The sequence below is a fragment of the Octodon degus genome, unplaced genomic scaffold, assembly GCF_000260255.1.
Source record: "Octodon degus isolate 3935 unplaced genomic scaffold, OctDeg1.0 scaffold00016, whole genome shotgun sequence".
Taxonomy (NCBI): domain Eukaryota; kingdom Metazoa; phylum Chordata; class Mammalia; order Rodentia; family Octodontidae; genus Octodon; species Octodon degus.
The window spans coordinates 21,339,734-21,363,437 of NW_004524592.1; the positions used below are offsets into that span (position 1 = coordinate 21,339,734).

Below are 23,704 nucleotides of genomic sequence, written 5' to 3' on the forward strand. Positions count from 1 at the left end.
TCTCTCTCTCAGTTTCTCTCTTCTCTGTCTCTATCCTTTTCTGTACAGTTATTCTTTAGTTTTCTGTCTGGCTTTAGAAAAAAAATCAATGTTTCTTCATTAAGAACCATATGAATTTCGGCTTGAATCTAAGGGCTATTTGTGTGAGGAACAGCAAAACAGACTTGTGCTTAGTAGGGTGAGACACTCATGAGAGGACAGGACATTAGGCATACAGTACGTCCCAGGGAATAACATCAACTCCCATGGCAACTGGAGCTTACACAGGAATATAACTCAGTGAGAGGGTGGTCATGGAGCTATAGATGTTGTTTGAATTGTTATTTATTATTTATCTTTCTGCTACCCATAACCTTTTATATAGGAATTAAAATCACATAAATTAAGTACTTCTACAGAAAGATGCATCAGACTATAAGTGTTACCTCCTCCCCAGTGAAGATGAAAAGTGCCTTGGAAATAAGCAGCTGTTAAAAATAAACAGAAAAGAAGGTAAGACTGGATGCTTCCATGTTAGTCAGCTTCCCATCACTGTAACAAAATACCTGAGATAATCAACTTAAAAAGAGGAAAGATCTAAGTTTTAGAGGATTCAGCCCATTGCCAGGTGGCCTGTTGCCTTTCGCCTGTGGTGAGGCAGCGAATCATGGTAGGTGCGCCTTACAGAGGAAACTGCTCACGTCATTGCACCCAGGAAACAAAGAGCCAAGGGCTTTGGAGGGTACCTAGCCCTTCAACTTATGGTCACAGTTTTGGCTGATCCCAGTTTTCACTGGATGATCAAGAACACAGTGGGCTGCGTTTTCTAGGACATGTTGCATGGAAAGCAGAGAAGTTGGAGGACGATTTCCATGGGGGAGATTTGTGTGTCTGGTGAGCAGCCAGTTCTTCCAGGGATGAGGAAGGAGGAGCCTGGTTTGGATCATGAACTTTCATAGTGATCTATGGGACAGAGGCTTCAGGAAGCCCACCTGGAAACTTGACCCATGGCCCCATGAGCTGAGGAAGCATGGTTATAATGCCCACCCATACCTGAGAAGATTGAAAAGCCACTGACAGCAAGGCAAGGATGCAGTCTCTTCCTGGGAGGCAAGAGGAACAGTGGAGCTCAGTCAAGGGGGAAGACTAAGTTTATAGCCAACTTAGAGTCTGCCTGCTAGGGGGGCTGCTTGCATAGCAGTGGAACCCCAGTAGAGAGTCTGGGCTGATGGCCAGATGCCCAGGGGATTAGATTTGGGGTCATTAGTGACCAGCCAAAGAAAAAGGCTCCTTCATTTAGAAATTGTAAACTTCTGAGTAAACTCCAATGCCACCCTGCTAAAGAAAATACTAGCTCTAATCAACTGCCAAGCTCAGAACGCCTCAATATCAGGTCACAGGAGGCATGACTGCCAATACTGTGGGCTTTCCTATACTCCCCTCTTTTCCTAGCACAGGCCTTGGAAGGGTCAGTGACCTTGGCAGGGATGCTGGGAGAAGGATGCAGGGTTAGGAACGAGATCAAAAGTAGACCTCACACCCCCTCACACCTCTTCCAACACACAAAACTTCCAGGTCTAAAGTGTTTCAAGCTGGGGTAGAGGAAAATTAGTGCTATAGAAACGTTGGACATGTTGATGATTTTTGCAATACTGGAGATTTTAATTGTTCAAACATAACTCCTTGGGACAGAGAGTAATTAAAATCATCATGAAAAATGGCAAGCTTACAAAAGAAGAAACATATTCTTAGATTAGGTTTAGAAGGGGGGGAGAGAGAGAGAGAGAGAGAGAGAGAGAGAGAGAGAGAGAGAGAGAGACAGATACAGAGAGAAAAAAGAGACACACATAGAGATAAAGACAGAGACAGACTGATGAGAGACACACACACAGAGACACAGAGAGACAGAGACAGAGAAAGACAGAGAGACAGAGAGAAACAAAGACAGAGAGAGAGAGAGAGAGAGAGAGAGAGAGAGAGAGAGAGAGAGAGAGACTGTTGAGTTCAGCCTGTTCAGTATCAGCTGCCATTTGCAAAGTGCTCAGGAACTTCTGGCACTGCTCTGTTAGATGTCATAAGTCATTTCACATTTACAGAAACTCTAGGAAACAGGGGCCATCATTACCCTCATTTTACTGATGAGGAAATTGAAAGCCAGACAGGCCGAGTAGTTGGTTAAAGTTACACACCCAATAAGTAGAGCAGCTATTGTTTAAACCCAGATGCGCAGCTCCGAAGTTCACGCTCCTAATCACATTATGCTTCCCTTCTCTGAGAATATGGCTACAAAAGACTCTGAGGGACTCATAGGGAAGGAGGTTCGGAGGAAGCACACAGGACCAAAGGTCTGGAGCAGAGCTGCATTTGCAGAGGTCACCAAGTGGCGGGCTTTAGACCTTGGAGCCTGGATGGGAGGCTCCCAGGGCTGCTGTCAGGTTTCACTGGAGGACTCTTGGGTGACCTCGGCTGGTGGTGGGCCATGAGGATGTTCACAGGCAGGTCCAGGGTCTTTCTTCTTGCATCTTACCTAATCCCTGCCCACCCCCTTTGGCTTTAGCTGTCGCCCCCATTATCTGGGCACCTCTCTTCCCTGCATTTCAGGGGCTAATGTTAAAAGCCATTATTTAATTATGATTTCCTTTTAACTCCCAGATGACACTGCATTGAACCTAAAAGCTTTCTGATTAAGGGATGCCAAACACATTTCACGCATAATGTTCACCTTTGTGTTCGAGGAGCTAGATGACAGCACAGCCGCCAAATGTATCCCAAACTCTTTGATCTGGTTAATCACTCTGATAAAGACTTGATTTCCATAATAAATTACACATAGTGGAGAATACATTAATTTAAAAAGTGTGTAGCTGTGTTATGGCCGAGTTAAAAATTTCCAACTTGAAAGTCAGAGAACACAAAGTCAGTTTCTGCAAATTCTGTTACCGTCTAAAACTCTACCACTATGATACAGTGAGAGTTGCCTTACTGCATTAATGCAAAATTTAATATTAAAATAATGAGGTTGCGCTGAGGCTTCCAGAAAGAAAGCAAAGCAACTGGAAGGCTTTTTCCCCTACAGGGGCCCAATCTCTCCTCTCTGTCACTTATAAGAAGTGGTGGCTAAAGAAGGAAGTTGGAGAAAGGAAGGTGACACACACAGCTCAGAGTCAGAGACCTAGGAAGGGCCAGGTTTCTCTTTCTTGTCACTGTCACTTCTTACCTTCCAGCCTGGAGTTAAATTTTAATTTGGATGTGCTGCACACATATAATCTCAGCACTCCAGAAGAAACTGAGGCAGGAAGATTGCCACGGGTTTGAGGCCAGTCTGGTCTGTCTAGTAAATTCAAAGCCAGGCTGACTTATATGCTCAGATCTTGTCTCAAAACAAGCAAACAAACCTAAACTTGGGTAAATTCAATAAACAATTTCAAATTTTACTATATTAATTTTTATTTTTTATCACGTTATATCCATATAGTTAAGTGTAAATCTAATTGTACAGACCCATTGTGAATGTTTGAATCCCACTCTACATTTTGTTAAAAATTCAGTTTGGGATAGTACAGGGCTGTGATACTGTGAAATTAATATATTTAAATGCCCAGGGCATCACCAGACCATTCTGTTATACTATTACCAAGTTTTTTTTTTCCCCCTAGGAAGTTCTAAAAGTTGCAACCAGGTATAGAAATTCTACCTTTGTCCCTCACACCTCAGCCCTACACCATAGCCATGATCTCCTGTAATAACTTGAGCTATTCTTGCTCCACTGATATTTATATTTTTAGATTTTGTTTTGGAATGAATCAATAGTTATATCATTGTGATACCTGAATTTTATTCACTAAACAGAGCGTTAAATTATATACTATGATTTTATTTCCTTTCTTGAATAATACGATTCATGAATTTTTCTTGTTCGATTTTTCCTCAATTCTTTCCACATGCCTCATCAGAATGGTCAAATATTTTATTTCCCAAAGGTTGAAACACTTCAGAATGCATTTCTTTATACTATAACTTTAAGCTTATTTGTAGAAATACAATCAATTAACATCAGGTTTGCTGTGCTCTGTTGTTATACCATAAAAATAAAAACAAAACTAAACACAAAAACAAGAAACAGGACAAAAGCAATCACCTTTAGAATTCTATCCCATGAAATGATTGTGAAAAGTCTATTGCTTTGATGAATATTCTTACTGAGACAGAACTGTATGGCATGGCAGCGTGGCTGCGTCTGTGAGCATGACGTGTCAATCACAAGATCCAGTACACATGCGCAGAACAGTTTCCAAAGCCCTGCATGAGGATTTCTCTGGAGAACTGGAGCTGGTTTTCAACAGGATGGCCTAAAACTGATGTGCAGCCCGAGTCATGGCATCCCAGTACCACCTCCAGGACCGTATCTAGAGGTTCTTTTGGGTTTCCTCAAGATTCAGACAGTATAACAGAAAGACAGCCACGAAGAGTGGAGCTGTCGTGCCTGAGCTTCCACTGTAGCCCTGTCGTGTTTCTGAGATACCTGTGTACTTCCATTTTTGCTGTTCCCTCTTAGTCTTTCTCCGGCCCAAGCTTGCTCTGCAGAGCCAGTCCCTGCCCTCGCCCCACTCTTCACTTGTTTTCTTGAGTGAACTCTGCCAGTGCTTTTTGCTTGTTTTGTTCAATTCAATGACGTCCAACATTATTGTTATGGATTAGTTTACTCTTTAAAAATTGTTTTAATCACTTCTCAGCCTTTTAGTTAAGATCAAATGCAAAAAAAATTCTTTTGAAGATAGAATAAAAACAAACAGATTTGAACGTCATTCTTTCATTTTAAACAGATGTTTCCAACACTTAATTAACAGTTTTTGATTTATTAAAAATGGCAATTGCATATGATTAAGTTAACAACAGCACTAAGTACTCAGTCATAGTAGTGTCATCCCATCCCTCACTTTACAGAAGAGAAAGAAAAACATGGCTGATTTGTAAAGTTCATCAATCAATCTCTTATAAGAACAACAAAGAACAAAACATTTCTGAGAGCTAAACAAAAATATGATTGTTAGCATATGCACTGGACGTTTGCTTCCTATGGATTTGTGTTTCCAAAGGCACATTTTGTTTTCTTGTTACTCAAGTATTTTGAATTTGAACATTTTGCTAAAGTGCTATTTGATAGGTACTTTAAAAATGAGGAAAAAAATTGTCCTAGAGTGTAAACAAATAAAAACATTATAAAGTGAAAGAGTCTGAAAACATACTTATTTATTTTCACAGTAACATGGAGAAGTCTTTAGCCTCCTGGGTACATAGGTATTCATTACTTAATTAGCTTTTGGCTAGCAAGTTTTCAGGAGGAGAAAAAATAGTCTGTGTGTTAAATCTCTTTGCTGGAAAGTCAAGGGCCAGAGTGAAAGCAAACTGGGTTTCACTCTAAAACCAGGAAAAGGAATCCAGTAGTAATGGCTTAGTCATGCTGCTTTTTCCAGGAATGACCAATAAAATCTGGAAAGTCAAGTCCTACTTTGAGCACTAGAGTTCAATAAAAAATAAAGTATCAGAGCTGAAAAAGAAATCAGAACTGTATTACTTGGAAGCCCAGATTGGTAAGAAAAGTCACTCGGAGGAGTGTGAAGAGGAACGGAAAGAAAGAAAACTGTTCCATTAAAAAGGTGTTTAAGGGGCTTGTTCTCGCCCAGTGTGGATGCATATAAATTCCATTAGTGTTAATAGGACCTAAATGTGTGACTTAGGGGTAGAACACAGTGATTTGTATGTGGGCGTAAATGAAGTCCAGGAAAAGTCAATTAAAAACCACCAAGGGCAGTTTAGGAGCCTAATAGACTTACAGGTACCTGCAAGAGAGGCATTTAATTTTAACTAATGGCATAATATATTTTTCTTTTACTAAAGACAGAAACCATTAAAATGGCAAAAGGAAAGTAACTTTAAATAAGCCCAAACTTACTCTCAAAATCATGGCTCAGTTATTCTCGCACGCCAGATGGTAAAATTGACCCCTTGCGCAAGGTTTATAATTTGCATTCAAATTGGAATATTAAGTTATATAAGGAATTCAAAACCACTGCCCATTTTTTGTAGCTTTTAAAGAGAGGAAGAGAGGAATGGCAGAAATACAAAGAGACAGAGAGAGAAAGAGAGAGAGAGAGAGAGAGAGAGAGAGAGAGAGAGAGAGAGAGAGAGGCAAAGTCAGAGAGATCGATTCATTTATATAGAAACAAAATGCTATCTTTTGGTTATTTACAAAAGAGAGAATAATGAGACTAGGTTTTTCCTCCTGGTGCTGGGGATTGAACTCAGGGTCATGTGCATGCTAGGCAAGTGCTCTGCTACTGACCTGCATACCCAGCCTTGGGTTGTTTCTTCAGTGCATAATGATCCTCAAAGTACTGCATGGAAATGTCTTAGCTGGGGTAGAAATCTGTTTGTAGAGGAATAATTTGAGTTTGGTTTGCTGTAGTTAAATATAGAATTTTGAGTAAAAAATTGATGTTCTTTAGCCAAGAGAGATAGAAAAATAAAGATGTTTTTCTTTATGGAGGAAAGTTGAAGGTTCACAGTAAAAGTTTTCTTTATGAATACTTATTACCTACTTCTTCTAAGGCATAAGTTATTTGAAGCAAGACATGCTATAGTCCTCTACTTTATTCTACATAACTCTGTAGATACAAAATAGGTGCTCAAACATTTATGTGGAGAAGAGTGTGTGGACAGGGAGGCAGATTTGACAGACGACACACTGTCTTCCCTACGCGCTTTGTCTGAAGAGCCTCATCCATCCTCGACTTTTGGAAAAAGCTGAACTGAGCACCGAGAAGTGCTTTAGAGGGGGCTTGAATACCTAAGAATTTACATGATCTCTTTTTTAGTGAAAAGAACTATATTCAGGAAGAAGAATGTGAGTGAATTCTCTTTTGGATAAATTTAATAAGAAGCAGATCTTAGAGGGACTTGATGTCATACACTTGCATTAAGCTTTAATCTTCATTCCGTGTTTCCAATATTAAGGCACTGAAATCATACTTATTATAAAGATGTCTCTAATATTGCTGTCTTATTCCCATTCACTTTATTTTTAATAATTTGGGAGCACATTGTATTGTCTCACATCTAACATACGAGACTTTTAAAACTAAGTTCATAAAATTTCCATATCCACAGAGGGGCCCTGGAGATGCGTATGAATCCGTGACTACTTACCTGTGTCTGCTCTCACCCAATAGCTCCCCACTGGAAGAGGTTAAGGAGGGAAGCCACGGAGGAAATACAGCAGGCAGCGCTGCTTCTCTACCGACCGCGCATACTGACGGTATCACAGGAGTGAACTGAATGTTAATATGAACAATCTGTACAGGGAGCACAGGGGTGGAGTGCTGGGATGAGAAGCTGAGACTGGGACACAGAGAAGCTGGGCAGCCACGCAACACAGACAGGAGAGGCAGGAAGAGCTGTGCGCACTAAGCTGGTGTTGGCGAGGGCTTAGACGGCCAGAATTCTCGGCTGCTGCTGAGGCTGCTTTGAGAAACTGGCCGTGGTGTGGTGTGGTGCGGTGCGATGGGTCTCTGCCCACACTTAGATTGAAATTTGGCTGCCGATGTCATGGTGTCAGAAGGTCGGGCCTCTAGAAGGATTTCATGTCTGTCTTTTGAGATGGGATTGTTATCAGAGGAACACAGAAACAAAAACAAAAGCCTACAGGACGTTAGCATTTGTAAAACTTGTTCTCATATAATCATACCACATACTTAACAATTTTCCCAGTTTTCAAACTATACTGACACTGACATGTAAAATGCTATGCAACAAATACCATACAGACTTTACCTATTCTTTTAATCCCTGCTTGTCATTAATACAGGAATACAACTAAGACTGACAACCCCCCCCCCAGTATAATTCTTATTGTTGTGAATTCTTATTTCTTTGTTGCTTTAGTCCATTCAGATTGCTGTAACCATTAGCCATGGGTGGGTTGGTTAAAAAATAGAAATTCATCTTGCAGTTCTTGTGGCTGGGGACCAAGTTGAAGGTTCTGGAAGCTTTGGGCCTTGCAGGGTCCACACGGGGAAAGGAAGGAGCTTGCTGGTGGCCCTAACCAAGTCCTCTCCCCAGCACCATTACATGAAGGATTAGGATTATGACAAATGACTTTTTTTTAAGATAATCTTTTAAAAAAATTTTATGTATTAGTACAGGGTCTACAGGGTCTCACCACACAGCTCAGACTCATAGTGATTCTCCTGTTTTCAGCCTCTCAAGGACTGGAATTACAGGTACACACCACCATGCCCAGTCATAATTGCTGTCTCAGTGTGCCCCGGGGGCAGGGCCAGCACACGCACCAGGGATGGAACCCCAGTCCCTGCATCTGCCTCAGCATATGCTTTAATCCGCTGAGCTATCTGGCTGGCCCACACTAGATGATTTTTGAGGAGATACAAGCATGCAGTCTACAATGCTGCAGGAAGCCCAACGATGCTAAAAGCTGGCAATTACTCAGTTCTTGGTAAACACTTCTCAGGATTCTTTTCAGGACAGTTCTTGCCTAACATAATCCTAACTTACTCTAAACTTCAGGGTGGCAGGGAGTGATGAGCACAGAATCACAGCTCAACACCAGCTTAGTCTGCCTTCAGCTTTCCCCCTTTGTTTTCTTGTCAGCTACATTTCATCATTGGGCATAAAAATGCTTTGAAGCCTCAGCAAATGAAACTGTAGGTCTCTCTCAGGTCAGCCCTCAGCAAAAGCAGAGGCCCCGCGCATCTTGGTAGCCCCCTTCTCAGTTGGCAAAAGCTATTGAGTCGTAACATTAGGTGGAACACAGCCATAGAGTACTCAGAGGAGGATGGGTGGGGCGGTGAAAGGGTTTCCCTCCCAGCAAGGTCTGGTAGTCATGGGGACCTCAGTGATGCACCCAATCCCCAACTCTGACTCTCAGGGCAACACCCCTTGCAGCAGTGCGCCTTGGGGCTCTTGGGGTTTGACTCCCCTGCTTCTATGTGCAAGCTCAGACTTCTCCTTTTACCTTCCTTGATGCAAGTTCTGATCTCTTCTTTCCTTCCCCCAGCAATTCATTTAAATAGAACTTAGAGTTTTTCTCCTTTTGGAAGAGAAAGGAGTGGTGAATCTTTAAGTCTTTATCTCTCCCTTGGAAAAGAATTTACAATTCACACTTTACCTAGACTAGGCCTGATAAATCTGTCCTCTCGCCATGTGCTGTCAGGCCTTCTAGTGAAACAATCTCAAGGAGGGTTATCAGTTTAGTTTCATACTCCATCAGCTTGAGTACTCCTGTTCTGCCAGTTGAGTACTACTCCAAAAGAAGATCTGAGGAAAGGGAGGTAAAAAGAAAATAAGCACAGATAAGGAGTTCCAAAACAGATGCTCCTGTAACCCAACCATATCAATAATTACAATAAATGTAAGTTATAAAATCAATCTAGTTGTTTGAATGAATAAAAATAAGAATAAATAACATATTTATAGTATATAAAATATCCATAGTATTTATACAAATAACTCACTTCAGATGAAAGGAGAAAGGTATACTATGTAAACATTAAGCACAAGAAAGATAGGACGGCCATATTAGCATCAGGGAAAGCAGATGTCAGAGAATGAAACCTTGCTAGAGATAAAGAGAATATTTTCATAATTAAAAAGAGGTGAGTTCATCAGGATACATAATGATCCAAAGCGTGGATGCGCTCCAATACATGACTGTTACGTGTACAAAATAAAAAAAATACTCCAAAGGAGAAAAGACACCTCACCTTTTTTCTTAGTTACATTTTTCTTATTGCTGAGACAAAATACCTGATGCCCAGAATTAAGAAAGGAAAGGTTTATTTAGCTCACAGTTTGTGGGGGTTTCAGGCCATGCTCAGCTGGCTCCAAGGCAGGGGTGTGTGGCAGCGGAGCAGCAGCTCATGGCAGCAGAAGACAGCAAAGGAGCAAGAGCCAAAAAGTGGGGAGAGCAAGCATCGTTCCCTCCCTTCTGCTGAAGGCAGGCTGCCCGCCTAGAATGGGCCCAGCACCCCACAATCTCCATGTCCTCATCTTGCACTTCAAAATGAGGATCCTGGCCCACTATGGAGTCACTTAGTTAAACTTCTAAACTTCTCAAGTTGACATAATGAACAACATCCTAGAGAGCTAAAAGCATATGCCCTTTCTTTCCTCAGTTCCACAGGTGATCACTTAAAGAAGAATAGAAACAATTTTCAGTAAAATCTAACTTTTCTTCTCTCTCTCTCTCTCTCTCTCTCTCTCTCTCTCTCTCTCTCTCTCTCTCTCTTTCTTTCTTTCTGTGGTACTGGGGATTGAACTCAGGACCTTGCACTTCCCAGACAAGCGCTTATTCTACTGAGCTATCTCCCCAGTCCTAACTTTTTTATTCTTACTTGAAAAACAAAAACTTTCAGTAAACTGGGGACAGAATGGAACTCACTACATCTTGGCCAAGTCATTTACAAAAACCCTGAAAATAATATTATCCACATTACGGAAAAGGGGATTGCTTTCTCCCTTCCGTTTGGGGCAAGATAAGGATGCTCATATCTACCTGTTAGAATTTCTAATCAGGACAACAAAACAAGAGGAAAAAAAATGAAAAGTATACAATTGTTTCAATTTTCAGATAACATGGTTGTATACATAGAAAATCTTAAGAACCCTTCCCAAAACCTGGTTTAATGAAGTCTCAAAACACAAGGTGAAGTTAATACATCAACTGTTTTACTAACTACTCTCATTGTTGGGTTGGAATTGAAATTGGAAACAGCAACCATTTTTAATTACACTAAAAAGAGTATTTTAGGGATAAATTTACCAGAAATATGTGTAAGACCTATACAAAGAAAATTACAAAGAAATTGATAAGGTGATTCTAAAGATTGACAAAGAAAGATAAAAGAACTGGAATGGCAAAAAAATAGTAAATAAATAATTTTTTGTGAAAAGAAAGAGTTGGAGAATTAATGCTACCTAGTTTCTGGACATCTTGTAGACTTACATATTCTTTTTATTTTATTTTTTTATTTTATTTTATTTTTTTATTTATTTGAGAGAGAGAGAGAGAGAGAGAGAGAGAGAGAGAGAGAGAGAGTGTGGTGTGTGTGTGTGTGTGTGTGGCCAGCTCAGCCCACCAGAGGGCGGGGCTGGCTGGCATGTGGTGCTGGGGGATTGAACCGCAGTCCCTGATGCTTTGCCAAGCTAGTTCCACGTAGGTGCTTTAGACCACTGAGCCATCTCTCCAGCCCCTAGACTTACATATTCTAAGGTAGTGTGGTACTGGCATTAGTACAGTGCCGGTTGATATTGATTTGTGGACCAGGGTAGAGTGTTCAGAAGTTGATAGACACATACGGTTGGTTGATTTTTTGATAGTTGCTACTGTGACTCAGTGGAAAGAAATGATCATTCAGTAATGGTAAGGGGACAGGTAGATGTCCATCTGGAAAAGAAAAAAGAAAAATTGACCCTTCACACCATGCACAAAACTAATGCAAATAAACCATAGACTTCAATGTTTAAAAAACTAAAACTATTTTTCGAGAGGAAAATCTAAGAGAAAATCTTTAGAATCTTGGGTTAAGTAAAGATTTCTTAGAACACTGCATGGAAGCATGCGCTCTAACAGAAAGCATTAATAAATTAGATTTCTTGAATTCAGAGTTTTGATCTTCAAGAGACAATTAAATAATTAAAAGGCAAGTTACAGAAAGGAAGAATATACCTGAATTACATACCTGGCAAGCAAGATGGTCCCAGAACATATAAAGAGCTCTTACCATTCAACAATGAGGAAAGAAAAAGTGCATGGATGGGTAAAAGACTTTGGGTAGAGTATCAGCCTGGGCCTTGCTGGCTGGGTCACTGTCGTTCTCAGGAAGTAACTTATTCAGTCACTGTCTGGCTCTAAATTCCTATGCATGGCCTGATAGTTTAGTGGATTAAAGCACCTGCTTAGGCAGATTCAGGGACTAGGGATCAAGCCCTGACTCCAGATGCTGTGGCGGCCCTGCACCCAGGGCGCACTGAGACTGCGACTGAGACTGGGACTGGTGGTACACAACTATAATCCCAGCACTTGGGAAGCTGAAAATAGGAGGATCATTACCTGATCTGGGTAGTGAGACCCTGTAGACCCTGTCCTAAACACACACACACACACACACACACACACACACAGACACACACACACAGACACACACACATTAAATAAATATTCCTACTCATTATGCTCTGGCTCTTCTTTATAGAACAAGATCTTAAAACTCATACTATTTATTTATTTATTTATTTATTTATTTATTTATTTATTTTGTGGTATCTGGGGATTGAACTCATGACCTTGTGCTTGCCAACCAAGTACTTCATCCACTGAGCTATCTGCCCAGCCCAAAGCTCATACTCTTTGAAAAATCCCAAATCCTATCCTGCTGGGTAATAAACTCATAATAACATGTATTTTCAGGCTCTATAGCTGTAAAAGATACGTCCCTCTTGACAGCTCCTGCTCAGGTGTGTCTGACAAGAGGGTCCTACAAAGCAGTGAGAGGGACTGTACTATTAGAATAAGACAAGCTCTCCAGTCCTCTCCATGAAACAGGACTGCTCTTTAAGATGATCTTAGACTATTGATGTCCACTGTGTCTTTTCCCATGGCCTCCGGAAGCCTTCGCCTCCTTAAGAGTCACCAGTTAATGGAAGCTGCAGGGGCTGTTGCGAGGTGACTCCCCATAGTTGAGTTCCATTTCCTGCACCTCTCAGCTAGATTATGACATAACCTCTAGAGCGGGATTTGGTGGTGGATGCCTGTAATCCCAGCATTCTAGGAGAACTAGGCAGGAGAATCAAAAGTAGAGTGCAGGCTGAGCAATTTAGTCATTTAGTAAGGCCCTTTTCCAAATAAAACAAACACAAAAGGGTTGAGAATGTAGCTCAGTCGGTTCAGTCCTGGTTTCCAACCCTAGTACTGCAAAAACACACAAACAAAACCCAACTTCCTCTGGTTATGGATGGCCAGATGATAAAGTATGCTGTAAGATTTGGGGGAGAGCTACTGGGACCTAAGATTCAAACTCAACTTAGACCAAAATAGGCAGGACACAACCCTAAACTTGCCTTGGAAACAGAGCTCTGGGTGGTGGCTCTCTAATAAGGCCATTGGCCAGAAAGTGCTGGGAAGGAGATTTATGGACTGGCTCTCCCTTGGCTACACTGCAGCAGAGGAGAAAAAAAATAATCTTCTGGGAAGGACACTCAAGGTGTTGAAAATGGCAGGAGTTGTCCTCTGCTGATAACTCTGGGCTAGTAACACATGGATGGGGAGTAGGCAGGTATGAGGGCAGACATTGGCTGTGTATTTCCAAGCAGAGAGAGGGCTGGAAGCTGCACTCACAGAGCACTTTTCATTGGCTGGGGCAGGCAAGCATGTAGCTGAGCAGGGTAAGTGGAGCTGATGGAAACGTGGTAAATTGGAGCAGTGTGGCCATGGCCTGCAGCCCCAGCCACGCTTGCCAGTGGACGGCGAGGATGCCTGCCAGGCCTGCTAGCTTTCAGAAGATGGAAATCTACGTTTTTTTTTTTTAAATGGGAAATCTCCTATTTTTAAAGCCTGGTGTGGGCCAAACCAAACACGTTTGTGGGCTACATTCAGTCTGTGGCCTACCATTTTGAGACCTTTGATTTATAGTCCTCACAAAACATGACATTTTGGTTCCAATTTGTAGTCTTGAGGCTTCTGTCTTCCAGACTGAGTTTGTTTCTGCACTTGGCCTTCCTCCTTCTGGCCTGTTATTTACATGCTCTAACTTGCCCTTGGGATCATAATTCTCCTAACATATATAGCTTGCATCTTTTGCATATTTGTGTCTTCTCCATAGCTTCTTACAGCACTTAAAATACTGGTGCTCTGAGGTGATTGTCCCCTACCTACACAGTGCCTATACACGAACTCCTCAGAGGGGTCTCACAGCCTTGGAAACACTTGGGTTAAAAGTCAAATATCCTAAAGCCGTTTCAGGGTCTTTACCTCTAGGAATAGTCAGCTCTACTTCAGCCCAACTTGACTATAAAACAAATAAAAATACACGTACAAGTAGAGAAACCATTTTATTCATAGCTCCAAAGGCCCAGCAAGTGAAGAATAGGCTTGAGAAAAAAGGGGTACGAGCACAAAGTAGTATACTTTAACCCTGCATATTTGCCACCCCAGAAGGTGACACAGGAGAAAATATGGGTCCCTTCATGGGGTGGCCCGGGGACAACAGGAGGGCAGGGCCTTACTCACTTCCCTGCTGGACCTTCCCCTTCCACCTCCCTTAGTCCTAGCACCTGGATTCCTGGCTTTGTGGGGGAAACAAGTGAGTCCCACTTTGGTAAGTGGGGCAGAGACATCTGAAGTCACAAGTCATGTGCATCACTCTTGCCTCCCTGGGATGGGCTGGTGATGGGCTTGTCCCTGTTCATCTTCCTCCCTTATAGTCACTCTGTCAAGGTGACTCTGAAGTGAAACGATTCTCTCTCTCTCTCTCTCTCTCTCTCTCTCTCTCTCTCTCTCTCTCTCTCTCTCTCTTAAAACCAGGGGCCTTGGCACTGAACCTGTTTGCTAAGCCTGAGCTTCTAGCACCTGTTTAATTTTTTTTCTTAATGCATTTAGTACAGGGTCTCACTACAGGTTAGACTTATAGTGATCCTCCTGTTTGCAGCCTCCCAAGTGCTGGGATTACTTACAGGTGCACACCACCACGCCCAGTCTCAATGGCAGTCTCAGCGTGCCTTGGGGGTGGGGCCGGTACGGCAAGCTGGAGTTGTTTAATTTTGAGACAGTTTTCGATGATTTGCTAAGCTGAATTTGTGATTCCCCTGCTTCAGCTTCCCAGAGTGCTGGCATTACAGGTTTGCCAACATGTCCAGGCTCTAAGTGAAATTAGGTTCTTGAACTTGAGGTGAATGGAACTGTTTAAAACTGCAAAATGTGCCAGACAGGAGCCTGGAGCAGCACCACCCTTATTCTTCTCTTCTAGCACCCGTTCGGTGCCCTTCTATAGCAAAGCACCTCTTCCCAGTGTCAGAGGCCCCCGGTCCAAGGACATGTGCACAACCAGGTATACTTCCCACCAGCCAGCATTCCCTGCCAGTCAGGGCCAAGCCCCTTTCTCAGACTTCTGCAGGCTTTTTTCTCAGTTCCACACTCCAGAGGGTAGGTGTACCTCCAACCTGGCCCTCATGTGCCATCCTGGGCAGCTGGGTGTCTGTCGCAGGTATGAATTAGGGGTGGAGCAGTAGAGAGTGTGGCCTTGAGTCTGGTGCCCATGGGACCTCACGTAATGCTTGACTTTAGGACTGAATGCAGGTTGCTGCAAAGAACCCATCAGTCATTATAGGAGCCTTGTGAAACCAAGGTTGTGAAGCTATCTGGGTTGGCTTTGTTTCTGTGACATGGGAGCAGCCAAGTGACAAAATAGTACCTGCCACCAGGTTGTAAGACCTGGATTCCTGCATCAGACAAAGGTCCCACTTGGGTGCCAGGAGTGTCCCAGAAGCCTACAAAATGGGTGGTCTGGAAGATTCAGGTAATGAAGTGACCATGGAATCAACCTGCTACACAGTCACCGACAGATGACTGCTCGAGTCTCCCTGATGACACGCTCCACCCATGGGCAGAAGTTTCTGTCCAGTGCTAATTCTGGGAGTTTTCTGAGTCATACTTTAGATCCAGACCCATTAGTGACAGGAGTAAATACATGTGCACTACCTTAACAGTCAGCTCCATATCCCACTCATTGTAGTAAATAATTAAAATGAGACATCACACACGTCTTGGATATGTTAAGCTCCTCCAGGAAAAACTATATTCCCCCTACAAAAAAGCACTTTGATCTTCAGGGTTGATTGCTTTGGAGATGTTGTGATGCCCTGTCAAATACATTGTGCAGGAAAAGCTCAGTAAAATTTGTTTTAAAAAGCATTTCCTACTAAAAACCATAAACTCTAATTGCATGCTATACTAATTTATTTTCTGTCTCTCTGGATTTGTTTCTTACGAATATAGCATATAAAAGAATCATACAGTATGTGAGCTTGTGTGTCTGGGTTCTTTCACCTAGAATGTTTTTGAGGTTAATCCTGGTTGTAGCATTTATCAGCATTTGTTCCTTTTTATGGCTTTATTTCATAATTTTCTTTTATTTTGAAGAGTAAAAACAGGAGCAAGAAAAACAAAAGCAAAGACAGTAACAGGGTAACATGCAACAATACATAGGTTACAGATTCTCAAAACAAGAATATCTGATTAACAGTGATTGATATAATATCTATTTTTATCATCAAATCTGTTGCTCAGATTAACAGATAAAGTTACGCAAGATGGGATATATGATTAAAAATTACCACATGCTTTCAACAAATCTTAAATTTTTGTTCTTGTCTCTCTTTCTTTTTTCCTTTAAAAAATTTACTTTAAAGAGAGTATAGTAATAACTGATATGACATTAGAAAGGGTACACATTTAGAAGACCAAGATGACAAGTGTTTCAAGCATGGTTTTAGTATTACACATTGCTGTCCTCAATGTAGTTTCTTAGTTCACAGATATCAACATACAGAGTTAGTCAGGGTTAGAATTGTACCCATTAACTGCTATTTCAAAAACCTGATGGAAATTCTTAGGACTGTTGCCTCATCCATCTCGTATACATACATGTATGATTTTGCCCCTACTTTATATCCTAACTTTTCTCCTTTCTCTTTGTTGCTAAAACCTTAAGTTTTGTTTTTTTCCATTTAACTGTGTCTGTTATATCTTTTAGTTTTTATTTCTTCTTTTGAGTTCTTGCACTCGGGAGACAATACAATATTTACACATGTGAGTCTGAATTTATTTCACTTGTGAATATAGTCTCAAGTTGCATCCACTTACCTACAAAGTCTTCGAGTTTGTTTTTCTTTATAGCTGAGTAATACTCCATTGTATAAAAATACCACATCTTTTCATTCATTCCTCAGGTGATGAGAATTTTGGTTGTTTACAAAATTTGGGTATCATAAATTGTGCTGCTATAAACATAGCCAAACATATATCACTATGATATGATGTTTTCAGTTCTTTTGGGAAAATTGCCAGAAGGGAGATAGATAGTTGTATTGAATGGGATTTCCAGTCCTAGTTTTTTTAGGAGTCTCCACACTGATTTCCATAATGGTTTCACCAGTCTATATTCCTATGAGCAGTGGCAAAGGGTTCCTTTCCCCCCACAGCCTCTCTAACATTTGCTGTTGGTTGATTTCTTTATAATAGCCATTTTTTTCTGGGCTGAGATGGTACCTCAATGTTTTAATTTGCATTTCTCGAATGTCCAGTGATTTGGAGCATTTTTCCATGTATTTATTTGCCTCTTGTAATTCTTCCTCTGAGAAGTGTGTATTCATCTTAGATGCCTATTTATGGATTGGGCTCTTAAATTCTGGGGCTCTAATGTTTTAGTTCTTTATATATTCTTGATAGATGACCTTCATCTGAGTTACCATTAAGAGTTTTTTCCATATTTATGGGTTGTCTTTCCAATCTGCTGATAATTTCTTTTGATGTGCAGAAACTTCTCAATAAGAGGAGGTCCCAGTTGTTAATTCTTTCAAGTGTTTCCCACACAGTTTGATTTTTGTTCATGAAATGTTTGCCTACCCCATGGCTTCAAGATTTCCACCTACTTTCTCTTCCAAGAGATTTAGTGTTTCTGTTTTAATATAAATTTTTAATCCATTTTGACTTTAGTTTAATGCATGGTGATGGACCCAGTCTAGTTTCAGTTTTCAGCATGTAGAGAACCAGTTTTTCCAGTACCATTTGTTAAAGAGACTATCTTTCTTCTAGTGAACATGTTTGGCCCCTTTGTCGAAGATAAGGTGGATGAGTGTGTTTGTAGTTGAATCTGCATCTTCTAATCTATTCCACTGATTCTCAGGTCTACTTTTTTGCCAGTACCATTACTGATTTTATCACAGTAGCTTTGTAGTATAATTTCAAGTCAGGAATTGTAATGCCTCCTGCCTTCCCTTTGTTGCTTAGGATTGTCTTTGCCATTCTAGATCATTTCTGGTTTCAAATACATTTTAGAAATGATTTCTCTAGATCTGTGGGATATGTTAGTGGTATATAGATAGGGATTGCATATAGCCATTTTCACAATGTTAATTCTTCCTATGCAGGCGCAAGGAATATCTTTCTATTTTCTGAGATCCTCTTCAATCTCTTTCTTCAGAGTAATGTAATTTTCATTGAATAGATCTTTTACTTCTTTTATTAGATTAATTCCTAAGCATTTCATTTTTCATGGTGCTATTGTAAAGGGTATTATTTCTCTAATTTTTCTCGCAGTGTGTTTGTTATCTGTGTAGAGGAATACTATTGACTTTTAGGTATTGACTTTAAAACCTGCTATGCTACTGAATTTGTTTATTAATTCTAGGAGCTTCTCAGTGGAGTCTTTTGGATCTTTCAGGTAGAGTATCACATCATCTTCAAGTAATGATAGTTTAACTTCTTCACCTATTCTTATTCTTTTTATTTCTTTCTCTTGTCTAATGGCTCTAGCTAATGACTCCAGCACTGTATTGAATAGGAGTAGTGATAGAGGACATCCTTGTCTTGTACCAGATCTGAGAGCAAAACAGTTCAGTTTTTCCCTATTTAGAATTTTGTTAAGCCATTGAGTTGTCATAGATGGCTTTTATCGGATTGAGATAGAGGCCATCTATTCCAATTTTCTCTAGGGCTTTGATCATGAATGAGTGCTGGACTTTGCCAAAAGCCTTTTCTGTATCAGTTGAGATGATTGTGTGGTTTTTGGATTTGACTCTGTTGATATAGTGTATTACATTTATAGATTTGCATATGTTAAACCATCCTTGCACCCCTGGGATGAATCCTACCTGGTCATGGTGTATAATCTTCTTGATGATTTGCTGTAGTCTATGTGTTAGGATTTTAGTGACGATCTTTGCATCTATGTTCAGAGGGAGATTGGCTTGTAATTCTCTTTTTTAGTTGCATCTTTCTCTGGTTTTGGCATCAGTATAATACTTGCCTCCAGAAATGATTGTGGAAATATTGTTTCCTTTTCAATTTCACTGAAGAGTCTGAGGAGTGTTAGGATTATATTTTCTGTAAATGTTTTGTAGAATTCAGCTGTGAATCCATCAGGTCCTAGGATTTTCTTTGTCGGTAAGTTTTATATTACATTTTAAATTTTGTTGGCTGTTGTTGGGTTAGTGAGACTTTTTATGTCTTCTTGATTCAGTTTTGGTAATTTGTACCTTTTTGGGAATCTGTGCATTTCTTCTTGTCTTCAGTTCTGCTGGAGTAAAGATTTTTGAAATATCTATTGATGATCTTCTGAATTTCCATAAGGTCTATGTTAATTTCATCCTTTTCATTCCTTATTGTTTGATTTGATTTTTTTGTTTCCTCTTTTTGATGAGGTTAGCTAGGGGCTTATCAATTTTATTTAATCTTTCAAAGAATCAGAGTTTTGATTCATTAATTTTTTGTATGGTTTTCTTCATCTCATTTGCATTGATTTCTGCTCTAATCTTTATAATTTCCTCCCATCTTTGGGTTTTGGGTTTGGTTAGCTCTTCTTTTCCTAGACTTTTGAGTTGCAGCATTAGGGTATTTATTTGTCCCATTCTGTTTTCCTAATGTGTGAATTCACAGGTATAAATTTCTTTCTTTTTTTTCTAAGAAGATATTGCTTTACTTGGTTTATGCAAAGGCTGACAACACCACCATCTGTAGGTAGCCATAGCAGCTACACCAAAGTCATGGGACACTTGTACTATATAACAGCAAACTAGATCACACAGAATTGATCTGTAGAATTTATTACAGAATATGGTGTTGGGAAACAAAAGCAGACCACCTTAATGTGTCAAATTTGTGAACTTGTTAAATAAAAATTTTTGACCCACTCCACACAAAAAAGATAATAAAATCTACTCGGAAAATTGAGGCAATCACAAAGTGATAAGTTGGTGACTCTCTACCTTGCCTCATAGACACAAGAAAGGCACTGTCCCCAGTGAGCACACAGGCAGTTGCTGACAACCATGCAGCAATGCAGTGAATTTTCTACTATTTAGGGGAACATTGGGAAAACCAATAAATTCCTTGGGAATTATTTATTCATCCCTTCTAAGTAACTATTAATGAGATTAGTTTGGAAAGGTGATTTTTTTTTCTTTTTTTTTCAGTCTAGAAAGTCAGTGGAGTCCCATTGGCTATGGGATAATCAGAACTGATTAACTTACAATGGATATAAATTAGTAGGCTTGGAAATCAATCTTACTTTGAATTTGCGTGTGTTAATCAATGGCATGGACTTAAACAATAATCAGTTAAGAATTTCTGGAATGTACACCAATTCCAAGTGACCACATCATGGTCTTTCCTACTACAATGGCTCCTTGATTAAGATAAAAGGCATTAAAAGTGATTGCCATCTGTGAAATAGACTTTAGTGTCCCTACGCCCAAAGGAAGATCTTGTTAAGTCAAATTCACGGAATCAAATAAATGTTACTAATGACAGTGTAAACTTCATGGAGGACACAAAATCTACTCATAACACTGGAAGCCCAAAAAAGCAGAATCATATCAGAAGAACCATTTTCCCAACAGTCCCACAGCCATGTATGATGTTTTCATGAGTCTGGGCAACCTTCTCTAGTGGATACTGAGAAACTATCACAGGCTTCAACCAACTAATCTCCATTCCTGTTTGAAGAACTGATGCAAACTGCTTAAATTCCTCCTCGGCTGAATTGGAGCAACTCCAATTATAGAAGTCTCCTTTGCCATGGTATCCCATGGGTTTATTTCAATTGAGCCTCTGCAACCAACAACTATTACTCGTCCTCCATATGACAGAAGTTTTAAATCATTATTAAGGTTTACATTAGACAACATCTCAATAATCACATCAATTCCTTTTTCACAGACAGATTTCTGGATTTTATTAATATAATCAGCTTCTTTGTGATCAAACACTTCACGGGCTCCATTTTGCAAAACGATCTTTCATCCTTCCTCACTACCAGCTGTGCCCAAAACCTTTAAGTCATAAGCTCTAGCAATTTGGCATGTTGCTAGTCTAACTCCTCTGCTGGCTCCATGAACCAGAATTCTCTCTCCAGCTTTCACATGGGCACTATGGAGCACAGCACGGTAGGCAGTGAAGTACGGGATACTGATGGTGGTGCCCTGCCTGAAGTCCAGCTTCTCAAGCAGTGCATACACAGTGTAGTCTTCAGCAAGAGTGTACTCTGCATAGTCCCTCAAGATAGTGTTGTTAGTGAAGACTTGGTCACCTTTCTTGAAACAGACACATTATTCCCAATGGATTCTATAACCCTCGCCACATCCGTGCCAGGGGTATAAGGTAAAAGTGGTTTTCTAATATAAGTACTAGTGTGAATATATGTCTCCACGGGGTTGACACCACATGCGTGGACTTTGATTAGAACCTGATGTTCTTTGGGAACTGGCACTACAACATCCGACTGGAGTTTCAGCACTTCAGGTCCACCATATTCAAAAACTCTAACAACTCTCATCAACTTCTGTCCAGTCATCATGGTGATGTAGACACTGGCTCCAGAGCAGGGATCAAAACCTATAAATTTCCCTCTGAGAACTGCTTTCATTGCACCCCATAAATTCTGATAAATTATGCTTGAACTTTCATTGAATTGTAGATATTGTTTAATTTCTTATTTAACTTCATCTTTAAACCATTGGTTGGTGAAGAGGGTGTTGTTTAATTTCCATGCATTTATGGGTTTTTTCTGATTTCTTTTTGCTATTTATTTCCAGCTTCATTCCACTGTGGTCAAATAATATGCATGGGATCTGCTTTCGTGCATATACTTAAGCATGACCTATGGACTAATATGTGGTCTATTTTAGAAAACATCCATTTTGCAGCTGAAAAGAATGTATATTGAGCTGTAGTTGTGTGGAACACTCTGTATATGTCCACGAAATCCACTTGTTCAAACATCTGGCTCATTTCCTGTACTTCTTTGCGAATTTTGTGTCTGTTTGACCCATCTATCTTTTTGGGGCATATGGCGGTGTTAAGGTGTCCTGTTAAGATCATCGTGTTGGATATTAGATTTTTCATGTCCATTGAGATTTGTCTTATACAGTTGGGTGCTCCCACGTTTGGTGTGTACATATTTATGACTGTTATCTCTTACTCTTGTGTTTTTCCCCTAACCATTATGTGGTGACCTTCTTTATTTTATTTGATCATTCTTGGTTTGAACTTGACTGTCTCCAAACAGGATTGCTACCCCTGCTTTTTTCTGAGGTGCTGGGGCATGTAGTATTGTTTTACATCTTTTGACTTTTAACTTATGAGTTTCTTCATGAGTTAAGTGTGTTTCTTGTATACAGCATATTGATGGATTTTGCTTCCTAATCCACCATGCCAGTCTATTTCTTTTAATTGGTGAATTTAGTCCATTTACATTGATGATTATAATCGAGATTTATTGACTTATGATTGACATGTTATTTACCTGCTCTTGTATACCTCTTTTACTCCTATGTTTAATTGTTTGCCATATTTGGTAGGTTCCTTCCATTCTCTCTCTCTCTTTTTTTTTCTAGTCAAGGGAGGAAAACTTTATTCAGGCCCCAAGGCTGCAGGCATTGGGCAGGTGGTGCCCTTCTGGATGAGGGGCTGGTTGAGCTTTACTTGACCTTCTTCTTGGGGCGCAGGTTGTTGGTGTGGCCACATTTCTTCTTGTGGCAGTTGACAGCACAGGGGTGCAGGTGGGCATAACACTTGCGGCAGATCATCTTGTCACAGTTGTACTTCTGGGCAAGCTGGCACAGGGACGGCTCAATGATCCCATCTCGTAGGTGAAGCACTAGGTGCAGGGTGGACTCTTTTTTGATGTAGTCAGAGAGGGTCCAACAGTTCTCCAGTTTTTTGCCGGCAAATATCAGATGTTGCTGGTCAGGTGGGATGCCCTCTTTGTCTTGGATTTTGGCTTTGACATTCTTGATGGTGTCACTGGGCTCAACCTTGAGGGTGATGGTCTTCACAAAGATCTGCATCTCTTCATCTGCTGCTCGGCTGCCTCACTGAAGAGAAAAATTTCCATTCTTATTCATGCAGCTGTGGTCATTTTGATCCCTCTCTGGAAGAGTTTTTAGTAGTCTGTGTAGGACTGGCTTTGTCATCATGAAATTCTTTAGTTGTTCTTTGACATGGAAGTATTTCATTTCTCCATTAAACTTCAAAGAGAGTTTTGCAGGGTGTATCAGTCTGGGTTGGAAATTGTTTTCTTGCAAGACTTGTAGTCCTTTGCTTCATGTTCTTCTTGACGATGGTTTGTGAAGAGAAATCTGCCATTATTCTGATGGGTTTTCCTTTAAATGTGATCTGTTTCTTTTCTCTTGTGGCTTTTAGTATATTGTTCTTTTGCTCAATTCCTGGGATCTTGATTATTATATGTCCGGGTGTAGTTTTAATTAGGTTGATGTTATTTGGAGTTCTATATGCTTTGGTTACTGAATGTCAGATTGTGTCCCCATATTTGGGAAGTTTTCTGCTATTATTTCTGCCCATTTTTTTTATATCATTTGTATTGAATCTTTCTTTCTCATTGATGCCTATTAGTTTCATGCTGTTCATCTTTGCATC

General features: G+C 40.4%; 1 protein-coding gene and 1 pseudogene across 1 annotated transcript in view; both read right to left on the bottom strand.

The window, feature by feature from the left end:
• Positions 1 to 20,638: 20,638 nt before the first annotated feature.
• Positions 20,639 to 21,623, bottom strand: LOC101560013 (annotated as a pseudogene).
• A 1,123-nt stretch (positions 21,624 to 22,746) lies between these two features.
• The window catches only part of LOC101560406 (ubiquitin-60S ribosomal protein L40-like), a 1,163-nt gene continuing 205 nt past the window's right edge, over positions 22,747 to 23,704 (bottom strand). The window contains exon 2 of the mRNA XM_012513708.2: positions 22,747 to 23,117. Coding sequence (XP_012369162.1) covers positions 22,747 to 23,115 — 369 coding nt within the window. The 5' untranslated portion in view covers positions 23,116 to 23,117. The remainder of the gene's footprint in view (positions 23,118 to 23,704) is intronic.